This window comes from Lactuca saligna, chromosome 3, assembly GCF_052625555.1.
Source record: "Lactuca saligna cultivar CGN05327 chromosome 3, ASM5262555v1, whole genome shotgun sequence".
Classification (NCBI taxonomy): domain Eukaryota; kingdom Viridiplantae; phylum Streptophyta; class Magnoliopsida; order Asterales; family Asteraceae; genus Lactuca; species Lactuca saligna.
The window spans coordinates 29452053-29463927 of record NC_136419.1 but is presented as its reverse complement, the minus strand read 5'-3'; the positions used below and the strand labels follow the sequence as shown (position 1 = coordinate 29463927).

Here is an 11875-nt window from a genome sequence, read left to right as displayed (position 1 = left end):
ATCCCGAGATAAGCACTATGTGACGAGTTGACTCGTCGAGTCAAGCGTGGACTCGTCGAGTCACCCTGGACTCGGCGAGTTCAGCTATGGACTCGGCGAGTCCAACCTCTAATACACCAAAAAAAACGAATTTTTCAGATATACAATGTATCAATACAATTGAAACCATCATAGGCTCTGATACCACTGATGGGTTTTGGTCATAAGACATCTTATGTGCTCATAACAACCCTAAAGCTTGGATCTAGGTTTCTCTATTGTACATGCTTTGAATCCAAGACTATAAACCCTAATTCTAGCATTCAAGTAATCATATTAATATGTAATTAGGTTTAAGATCATACCTTGATTGTTATGTAGTAATAACAATCCCAAATCTCCTTGTAATGACTTTGGAAGGTTTAGAGTCACAAGTGTCACTCCTATAATGGTTCACAAACACCATAAGCAAGAGGATGAAGAGGAGAGAGGTTGGAGGCTGCCAAAAACGTGTAGAAACCCTAACAAGAAGCTTAGCCCCATTTTTGAGCCTTAAGGGGTCTTTATATAGTTGGGCTATTAGGGTTATCTAACAAGCAAACCCTAATTTGGATGCTTAAGCCCTAAGCAACCCATAGACTCCTTTTAATCAAGCCCTTGGACGATTTCCTTATGGGCTTCCCCATAGAATTCGTCCAACCCTTGATACAAAGCAATCCATGGCCCAAATTGCAATTATCTTATAATTACAATTCCAGTCCCTTAAGTTTAATTAATCTCTTTTAGTCACAAAACTAATTACCAATTAATTATTGACTAATATTAATTAAACAATATGGTTTCTCCTTTAATATATTATTCCCATAATATATTAATAAATCATATTTAGTCCTTTCTATCCATAATTCATCCTATCAAGTTGCTTTGGTGAAGGCAACCCAAAAGGACCATGCACCATCGGGTCAAGTACATACCAAAATAGTTATGGACTTAGACACTAATCCAACAATAACATGATTTGAATTCTTTATAAAATATATAGATGTAGCTAGATATATTGATGATGCTCTTCTTTAGTGACCTAATCCGGTCCCAAATTGAGAACTTAAATACACAAACCAATATTTATTATTAACATTTATTACTTGAATTAAATATTACCTAAAGGTTGGTTTTAAAAAAAAAACATTTAACTTAGAAGTGTTGATATCACGTATTTATTTTTCATATTAATTTTAAGAAAAAAAAGGACCTTGAATCGAAGAAAACATTTTATTCAGTAGTTTGGGAATAAAACATTTAAAAAAACTCTAATCGAAAAGCTAATTCATAATGTCTTATAAGTTCCAACTAGTAGCTAGTTTTGCAAACTAGGGATGAGAACTTCGGCCTAAATCCCAAACCGACTCGAAACCCGAACCATATCAAACCGAATTAGTCTCGAATAAGCAATTTATTTTGGTTTTCGGGTATCTATATTAGCTTAATTGGTTATTGGTTTATTCGGTCTGACTTACCCAAATAAGAGCTTATTTGGTTCTAAATATCCAACTCGGAATTAAAAAGCTATTTAATTTCAATCTTGATTATTTTCCCTTGTTAGTCGCTAGTAACCCTTATCTGATCGAAGTCGAACTTGATGTTATGCCCTACATTCCTCGTCCCCTTCTTTGATAGACATAAATTAAAATCACGTTCACAACAGGGAAAAAAAAATCTACGATCATCCTTATCGTTTCAAAATCGATCAATCTTCTCAACTATTGCAAAACTTGAAATCACTTATGTCGATTAGATCCACCATTCAAGTTTGATTTTCTTCAACAAGCCTCTGAGAAGTTGATTAAATTGAAAAATATACAAAAAGATCCCCTGCTCAACTCGGTAGTTAGTTTGAAGGCTAAGGCCTTAACACGGGGTCTTCAAAAAAGATTTGAGAAATTTTTTCTTATTTCTACAAATCAAAATTTGACAATACCGACTATTCTCAAAATCAAACACATGATCATTAAGACGTAGTTGTGATTGATGACGAGAATGATTTTGGGTGATTTAATAGTACAAACGGATTACCCATGGGTATCAATGGAAACAGAGTTGACACGATACCTAAACGATCAGTCAGTTAAATACAATAAAGATTTTGATATTCTACTTTGGTGGAAAAAAAATACTTCTCGTTACCTTATTGTATCTCGTATGGCGGAAAGTATAATTTTATTATTTGTATACTTTTTTATAATTATATTTTAACACATTCTATGATTATGTATTTATGTTGGCAGATATTTTGGGACTGCAAATCTCTATCGTGACATCAAAAACGGGTTTTAGTACAAACGGGCGGATATTAGATCCATATCGAACCAATTTGTCCGCAAATATAGTAGAGGATTTGGTTTGCACCTAAGATTGGGTACGGAAATCAAGAAATCCAATTGTGGACACCATTAATGAAATTTTGAAAGACGGTGAGATCGCTAAAGCTTTAGAACTAAACAATTAATTGATGTAGAAAAGGAAAACAAACAATCAATATTCTCAAATAGTTAATTCGTGTTTGACAAATGTTATTTTGGATATGGTTAAAAACATAATATTCATATTTTAGTTTGCATGTGGAATATTTAATGTTTAACTTATATACTTATATATGGATTTTTGGGTGTTTTGGGTGTTAATTGTTTAGTGTTTAGTATGTTGTTTCATAATCATATCTCCAAATTTTGGTGTTTGGATTTTATATTCTTATGTCCCAAGAAGTGTTAATTAGTGTTTACATCCTTACTACATAAATTCTAACTTTTTTTTTTTTGTACCTTTTAAACAATTATGTATACTTTGCATTATTTTTAATTAAGAAATTTATTTCTTTAAAAGATTTATTCGGGTTATAGAATCCTAATATGATTTATTCGGTTCTTTTAAATTATATTATGTCCTTAATCATTTTGTACATGTTATTCGGGTAATAACCGAATGAATCGATTAATAGCTGAATCGAACCGAACTCATACTGGATAATCGGTCTGATTTTCGATTCATACAATTACCCTTATTCGGTTTTCGGTTTATTCAAGTTCGGATCGGTCCGATACCAGCCTGAATAACATCTCTATTGGAAACGATGTTTTAAATAGAAAAACCAACAATAATGTTGAAACGTCTTTATCTATTTTTGGAAGGGTGAAATAATTACATATCCATATATAGTAGCCAAATAGCAAATTGACAAACCAAACTAACTAAGGGCTTCTAGTATATATATATATTTTTTTTCAAGATCACGGGTTTAAATTTCATTTACCAAATTTAAACCTCGGTCTTATTTTATAAGATAAAACCATGAAGTCAAAGCTTTGTTATTTTACTGATGTTCCTCTTCAATGTCAAATTCATCGCAGGTGAAGCGGAATGTATTAATTAGGTATAAATTATAAAAAGAAATACCATGAAGTCAAAAGGATAAAAAAAACTTAAAAGTTAGCCACTTTGAATTGAAGGACACTTTATGTTGTCATGGGTATACGAGTCATATAATAACCGACAAACAAAGGCCATGATAGTAGTTAGCCATCCAATCATGATAGCCTACACACATCTACTAATTCTTCCATACACAAACCAACAAAAATACACTTGATCTAGATCTAGTTTAAGTGACACATATGATCAAATAATCATCTGTCAACTTTCTTTCATATTCAAGGCCCCACGTTAGTCACACGTTTCGTTTCCATTATTTCATTTTCCTAAGCCACCTGAAACGAGTTTGGGTCATAATTCATAAAAATAGTCTCACCCAAACATACGAGGATATATAGACTCTTGTAAACCTAAAAGAGCGCACACCTAAAGGACTTAAAGATCTATGTGACCAATTCACAAACCCCTATGATGTGCGCATAAAACAGAAAATTTTCAACCGATATATCATGTAAAACTTAGAACCCATAATCATTAGATGTAAAAACACAGTTAGACCCTAGATGGATCAACGACCACCAGTGCATATACATTTATCTACGTGTGTGCTACCTTTCTTGACAAAAGAACAATAACAGAGCCCTGGTGTGAACAGCACACAAGTCACACGATGTGATTCGCAACATGAACAACAAGTGGGAGAGCAGGTATGAATCAGGTAGAGTAAACAAATAATTATTTCTTAATAAGATGCTTTCCCCTTTTGAGTTGGCAGTTGGCACGAAATGTCAAATCTTGTATCCAAGTTTTCGATTCGTTACTTCATGAACAAAAGATCGCGTAAATATCTGCGATCATTCAACTCTTATTACTTACACAGTTACACGATATAGTCAGAGAACATTTAACTAATGATTAAAGGATGATGGAAAGAATAAAATATAAGGTGTCAGATTCACAGACAGTCTTCAACAAGCAACTATGTTGATGTACGTAGAGTTGTCTTGTTCTTTCCATCTTATTAGGCCAAAAAAATATTATTCATTTTTGTGGGACAACGTGTAACGTGACCATTAACTAAACCATTACAAGTAAAAAAAACAACAGTACGTACGTTCGCGATGATATTCATGAGATTTAGATGGTTGAAGTGTATAGCACCTTACAGCCACCGTAAAGACCATCATCTCACATGGCAATGGCATGCAAACATGAGACATCAACTAGTTGGCCCATAGACTAGTGACCTTAGGGGCCAAATAATTTGGTTTTTTCACAAGTATCCACCCAAAGCTTTGTTATTTTCCTTATGTTCCTCTTCACCTGCCATGATGAATTTGACATTGATCAACTCCTCCTGGATTATTTCACATTGAGATATTAAGCATCACATTAACCATAAGAAGTCTCCATTTTTCTTCTTTCTTCTTGTCAAAGAATTGAGTGAACAGAAAACTCTTCTGGACTGAAACGATGAAGGTATGTTCAAATTTGCTATAATGTTCAGCAATACAATGCATGCACCCTTCAGTGATCACTTATGCTTGCATGTCTTCTTGGCAGTTGCTAGATTGGATGCATCGCAAGTTTAGGAATGGTGATCCACTAAAAGAATTTGCTACAGGTATGCCATGCATCCTCCAACACCTATTAATTATATATGCAAATTTTTTAAGGAGTAGATCGTTTTGATGTTAAACTTGGATGCATGATCCATATACTAGGAAACCCTTGTACTTGTCTTATGGGGCAACCATCACTTGATGATCCAGAGTACTATCCTAAATCAAATTATTACGCCAAGACATCGAGCAAAGCACGTGAAAACCAGCTCCATAAATCATTTTCATGCATAAGAGCAGATGAAGAGCACATGGGAGAAGAATCATCTGCTGCTCTTTCTGAACTCTTTCATGGATTTTTGGCGATCGGGACTCTTGGAATAGATCCAATTAACAGTGATCCAGCAACACCAACATTCGCCACCTCAGTTGAGTATATTATGGAAAAAGAAACCGAGGCAACCGAAAATGAACTGCAGTTCATCAATGATGAGTTGGAGAAGGTGCTGGGTGCTGAAGGAAAAGAAGATGACTCATCTGGGAGAAACAGTTACGTCAGTATTGGAAGAAGCAGCCATGGAAGCACAATTACACTTAGTGGCAAACCTTTAGAAGCTGCAGAAAATGAAAATGGAGCAGTTGCTTGCCCACTTCAGGGTTATCTCTTTGGATCAACAATTGGATTGCCGGAAACAACTACAGGAAAGAAAGAACATAGAACATCACTAGGGGAGTTGTTTCAGAAAACTAAAATGGCAGAGGAAAATAGTGGACTTAAATGCAACAGGATAGAAAAACAGAAGGAGAGAGACACTGATAAATCTGCTGTCCACTTGATGAAAAAGATTCTGAAAGGAAGAAAATCTGCGGGAGGAACCAATATTGATAATGCTTCAGCGGATAAGAAAGTGCACAAGGTGGATGTATTTAAGCTTTACGCAACTCATTTCCCTGCATGTCTGAATACATGTTCAATTTTCAGTTAATTTTTCTAATCGTTTATGTAATACTTTCAGATCCTACATCTGTTCCACAGGAAAGTTCATCCTGAAACTACAACAAAATCTCAAAATCACTCCAAGCATTTGAGAAACAGCACCTGTGTCAACGAGGATGGACATAAGAGAAGAAACCAAATGCTGCCTGAGGAAGATGTTAGTATATTTCCTGAGAAAGAGATTTCAAAAAAGGGTGCAAACAACACAAGAATCAACATGCCTCAGGGTGCATGTGGTGCCGGTGATTCGAATGGAAACAGAGAATGCTGGATCAAATCAGATGCAGACTGTTAGTATATTCGAACATGCATATCTTCTATTATTCAATTCCACGCTATAATTAATATATATATCTGATTCATTGTTGACATTTCCTATCAGATCTTGTACTAGAACTGTAGAAGACAAACCAAGCAGTATGCGATGAAGCACGGATTGAATCATTCCCTGGAAGAAGTGTATTATGTATGAATTATTCTATTGATAAGCATGGCAAAAAGATGTTTGAGTCTTGTATAATAGCGAGCTTGTGATAATAAGACAATATCTGTTTGTATTCAAGCATAATCTATGCATCACACATTAAAACATAGAGTGTGGAGAGTCACTTTAATCCAAATTTGGCATCATCAAGTTTAAACTTTTTATTTTTATTTTGTTATGTGAATTTTTTTATAATCATTATTTTGTCCTTTCTTTTCTGCTTAATCAATTTTTTTATTTATTTAAAAGTTTTTCTGGTTAAAAGAAAAATAAAAGGAAATTAGGAAAAACAAATCTCTCTCTCTCTCTCTCTCTCTCTCTCTCTCTATATATATATATATATATATATATATATATATATATATATATATATATATATATATATATATATGTTTAGGTTCATTTGAGACCATTCTAATTTTATGAGATCGTGAGACCAAATCTAAAAATAATTTTAAAATGCAAAAATAAATGGAAAAATCCAAAAATTCTTTTTTTAAATATTATTTTCGGAACTTGAATTAACTAAAAAAATATAAAAAATAAAAAAAATTCCGTTTTTTTTTTCTGAAAAATAAGTGAAATATATTCTAAATAGAGTATTACACTGACATATTCTAAAAAATAATTTTAAAATGCAAAATAAATTGAAAAATCTAAAAATTCTTTTTTTAAATATTATTTTCGGAACTTGAATTAAATAAAAAAAATAAAAAAAATTGTATTTTTTTTGAAAAATACGTGAAATATTCTAAATAGAATATTACACTGTACATATTCTAAAAATAATTTTAAAATGCAAAATAAATGGAAAAATCAAAAAATTCTTTTTTTAAATATTATTTTCGGAACATGAATTAACTAAAAAAATTAAAAAAAAAATAAAAAAAAACTAAAAAAAATAAAAAAAATACATCTCACGGTCTCAGAAAATATAGGTGGTCTCAAATGAACCTAACCCTATATATATATATATATATATATATATATATATATATATATATATATATATATATATATATATATATATATATATATATATATATATATAGACACACACACATTTGAAGAATATATCTCATATGGGTATCCTTCCAATCTTGTTTTCATTTATGTTTTTCTAAATGAGAATTCAATGGAAATCATTTGTGGGTTCTTTTCAATGATAACTTAAGAATCAGAATCCTAAATTCGAATAAAAAATTGAAATTGTTTGTGTTTGTGTTTCTAGAAATCAACTTGAGAGAGTGTGTTTATGTTCTCATTTCTGGAAATCGATTCATGGGTGTTCATCCCTCATCTCCATCAGTGTCATCAAACAAAATAAAGGCATAGTGTTGGATTAGGTGTCTAAGTCATTAACTAAACTATTATAAATTTAAATTATTAGCAAAGTTCTCTTTGGTTGCGTTCAAACCTAGTAAGAGACTGGAATGTTATTTTGAGAGAGACCGATTTCTTAATTTATTATATGATTAATAAATTAATTAGAAAATCAAAATAAATAATTTATTAATATTGTTAGGTATTGATGTTGCATCATTGAGCTGTTTTGTTTTTAGTCCATTATGTAAACAGTATGGATCTGTCCAGTCGTCTTATTTATTAGGGTTTATGTATTTATAGTGCATGCATGCACCGTAGGTAGGGAACGCTTTTATCTTTGGAAATCTTTGTAAACCCTAATCACGCCTCTACAGTTGAAATTCTTCATCGAGTTCATCTGAGGAGTGACTTTTAATCATTCAACATCTGTTTGATTATTATTGTGTTTTTGCATTATCTGTTTGAATCTAATCGATCTTAATGGATTCTCATCCTAACAACTGGTATCAGAACGAGTCTTTGAAGATCTATTATTTTTGAAGTATCGGTTCTTGATTTGATGATTTTTTGCACACGTTTTTGAAGATTATTAGTGTTTTGGCGACTTTGAATAAGCTTTCTGTTCAAGCAACTGTTCATGGAAAATTATGTGCTCTGTTACTGTTCATCTGGTATTTTCTTTGATACGATCTGTGTTTCTATTCGTATTCATGATTGGATCTATTTGTTAATTCAGTACAAGATCAACAATCGTTCTATTGTTTTAATCTGACTCAAATAATTGTTCCTTTACTGTTCATGATCCATCATCTTTAGTCCTACTTGTTTTCCTTTTGTGTCTCTGGGGAACATGCTTATGTCATTTACTTTATACATCACTCATTCATCTAGTCGGTTTCTCATTGTCTATCTTGATCAAAATTGATGATTATTAGTTATTAGTTGTTATCGTAAGTTCATCAATCGATTCTTTTCAGTTTTAATCCAAGGTCAAAATTTTAATCGATTTTCCCATTCCTATTCATATAATGGATTTGATTTTCCTATTAATTTGATTTATGTTGAACTTGGAAAATTTCTGATGATATTGTTCTATCTGTGAATGAAATCAATATTTGGAGAATCGATTGGGTTTTTGTTGAATGCATTTTTCAAAGACTTATGACGAACTGTTAACGAACAGATGAATAATTGGTCATAGTTTGAAAAGTCAAAATTGACTATGAACAATGGACGAGTTATGAATTCCTGCGAACGAATGAAATCAGAATCGTGACTATAATCCGGAGTGTAATCGGGGTGGTTGTGTGCTTATTCGCAATTGAGAGTCAAAGGCACTTTCAAAAAAAGTCAAAATTGCCTTGAAAGTCCTTCCTGCGAATGTTCGTTTTGGGGGTATAATCGACTGACTCGGAACGAACCTGGATTCTTTTTTGTAATAGTGTGCTCGGAATGAACTTGGGTTCGTATGTTTGTGCTTCGAACGAAAGGTGGGATTGGGTTCAGATTCGCACTCAATAACCTGTGATTGGATTCGTTTTTGTGGAGATTCGCTTTGGGTGTAGAATCAACGAACTTGGAACAAACGGTGACACTAAACTCGGATTCGGAGTCCCATAGGCACGAATGACTGAAAACGAAACTTGTGTTCGGAGCGAAAGTGCAAATCTATGTGGGTTTGGATTCGTGTTCTTATCTTCATGCTACGAAAGTGGGTGTTGATTTTGGAGGTTTCGCGTTCGTTTGAGTCATTGTATTCGTTTATCAGATATATTAGGGAAGAAGATAACAATGTTACATTTTTAGTCCCTACAACTCCAACAAATTGTCACTTTTGGTCCCTGGTGTTTTCACAGTTTGGCATTTTTGGACCATTTCCAGATTTTGTTACAAATAAAGGGGAATATGGTGCAAAATTATTACTTTTGTCCCCTGAATTTCTGAAAAGTGACAATTTCAGCACATTTTTCGAAAAGTTTACAAATTTGAGGGCTGGTGAACAGTTTTGAATTCTTTAATGCGTATATTTTTTGTGAACAGCACAATAAGGATTCCATCAAGTCTTAGTGGTTAAGAAAGTCGTTTTTTGTAATAACGTCAAATTTTCTTGACTATTTCAGATTTTATACTTCATCGTTTATATCTTTTGTCGCGGGAGAGCATAGTACTTTTTTATCCATTCAACATCATTCTTATGACCATTTGAAGGCTTTATAATCACGTTTTTTGTTATAAATCGGGGGAGAATTTGGTATGGCCATTCGAAATTGGATTTGTGACTTTTTAAATTTGAAGATTTTTTATAAAGCTTCTGGTAGAATAATGAAGGTAGCTTTTACAGTAGCATTTCTTCATCGAGCTCTTCTAAAGTTTTTACAGAGAAGCATCCTTTACAGTAGCAGTTCTTCATCGAACTCTTCTAAGGACTTGTTATATCTTCGACTTCTTGTATTTTCTTGATCAAGTGGCGTTACGAATCTTAAAATTTGGGTTGTTACATGATAATTTTTAGTGGCTTACATCATTAGCTTATTTGAAGATCATTGTGACTTGGAAGGGGAGTTCTTCAAATACAAGAAGTGATTTGGTTTCTTAATTCTGAAATAGTTTTTTATGGCGGGTTTGGCTTGATTGAAGATCTTTAGGATTACATTAGAAAATGAAGTTTAACGACATTACTTTAGTGTTTGGTTTATATATCTTAGAACCCGTTTTTGAAGACTATTGAAGAATCAAGATTCGTGGATTGCTTCCAATATTATTCATTGCGAGATCATTTCTTATTTGCTAGATGCTTGTTTTGGAAGTTGAAGCATTGTTATCCATTACATACTTTGAGGGGGAGATTGTACGGTTTCAAAGTACTCCATGGATTATGGATATGAGCCCCTTTGATGAAGTGTAGGTTAAAAGCCAAAGACTTGTCTTTTCCCTATAAATAGTCATGTATTATTCATTATTAGGGTTAAAAATGAGGCAAAATGTAGCCACCATGTTGTGAGGTTTCTTTTAGAGTTAGATCCATATTCTTAAAGCGTAATCTATTCCTCATAATTGAATAAATCGAGTGATCAATCGACATATCTTCCTATTTGTGTTTGTTCTTATTTGCCGCATCTTGTTCATCAAATCACAATATGGGTTTTCATCCTAACAAGTGGTATCAGAGCAGGAGACTGTGTAATCTATATGCATCTTTTCTGTCAAAAGAAGCTATTAGGGTTTCCGTTAATATTGGATCTTGTTCAACCATCATCTATGTGTTCTTGATGTTTTCATTGTGATCTCAATATTACCCTAAGGTTTTACATGTCTGATTCTTGATCAGGTTTCGAAGATCTTGTTAAAATGCCGCACGACGATTCTCAAATAAATTCTATCAACAATATTGGGTCAACAACAAGGATTCCCATTCTCTTTCCCAACGACTATGAAGTCTGGGGACTTCACTTTGAAGATTATGTTCTACGTTTAGAAGATAATGGTTACTTGATTTAGCAAGCTATTACTATTGGAACTTTTGTTCACTCTGGAGCAAGAAGCGTGATTAACTCAGACCGACCTCAATCGACTTCTTCTTGATGTCAAAGAAGTTCCTCAAGATGAGAGAGATAAGTTGCAGAGCAACATCAAAGTAATGAGAATCATTAGATTCGCATTGTAGGCTGATACGTTTCGTCTTGTTAGTTCTTGTGATACAACCAAGGCCATATGGGACATGCTTAAATAGCTCTAATCAACAAACGCTGATTTGGAGCATTCTACTCAAATGCTCTTGTTATTTGAATTTGGTGCTTTCGCACAAAAGACTGATGAAAATTTGAGTCAAACGTTCAATTGCTACAATCATCTTCTGAGCAGGATGATGAAGCACAGGATTGGACAAGAAATCATCGAACGGAAGGTAACATTCATGATTAGGTTAAGGTCTGAGTGGATGGCAGTGGTTTCAACGGTGAAAGGTCACTAGCAGTTCTGATTTTATACCTTGGCAAAGCTAGTAGGAATCTTGAAATCACACGAAAGTGAAGTGACTAAAGAAACGAAAGTTATCTCTGGCATGGGTACATTGGCACTAGTTGCAAAGAGGAAACAAGTTGC

The 11875-nt window shown here is 33.1% G+C and overlaps 1 protein-coding gene across 1 annotated transcript; it reads left to right on the top strand.

Annotated features, from left to right (window-relative positions):
- The first annotated feature begins 4754 nt into the window (after positions 1 to 4754).
- LOC145034941 (protein LAZY 1-like) lies at positions 4755 to 6584 on the top strand. Its single transcript, XM_078983511.1, has 5 exons — positions 4755 to 4884; positions 4969 to 5029; positions 5130 to 5884; positions 5984 to 6254; positions 6347 to 6584. Exons 1-5 carry the CDS (start codon positions 4879 to 4881, stop codon positions 6364 to 6366), a joined length of 1113 nt encoding a protein of 370 aa, XP_078839637.1. The 5' UTR covers positions 4755 to 4878; the 3' UTR covers positions 6367 to 6584.
- Positions 6585 to 11875: the final 5291 nt, after the last annotated feature.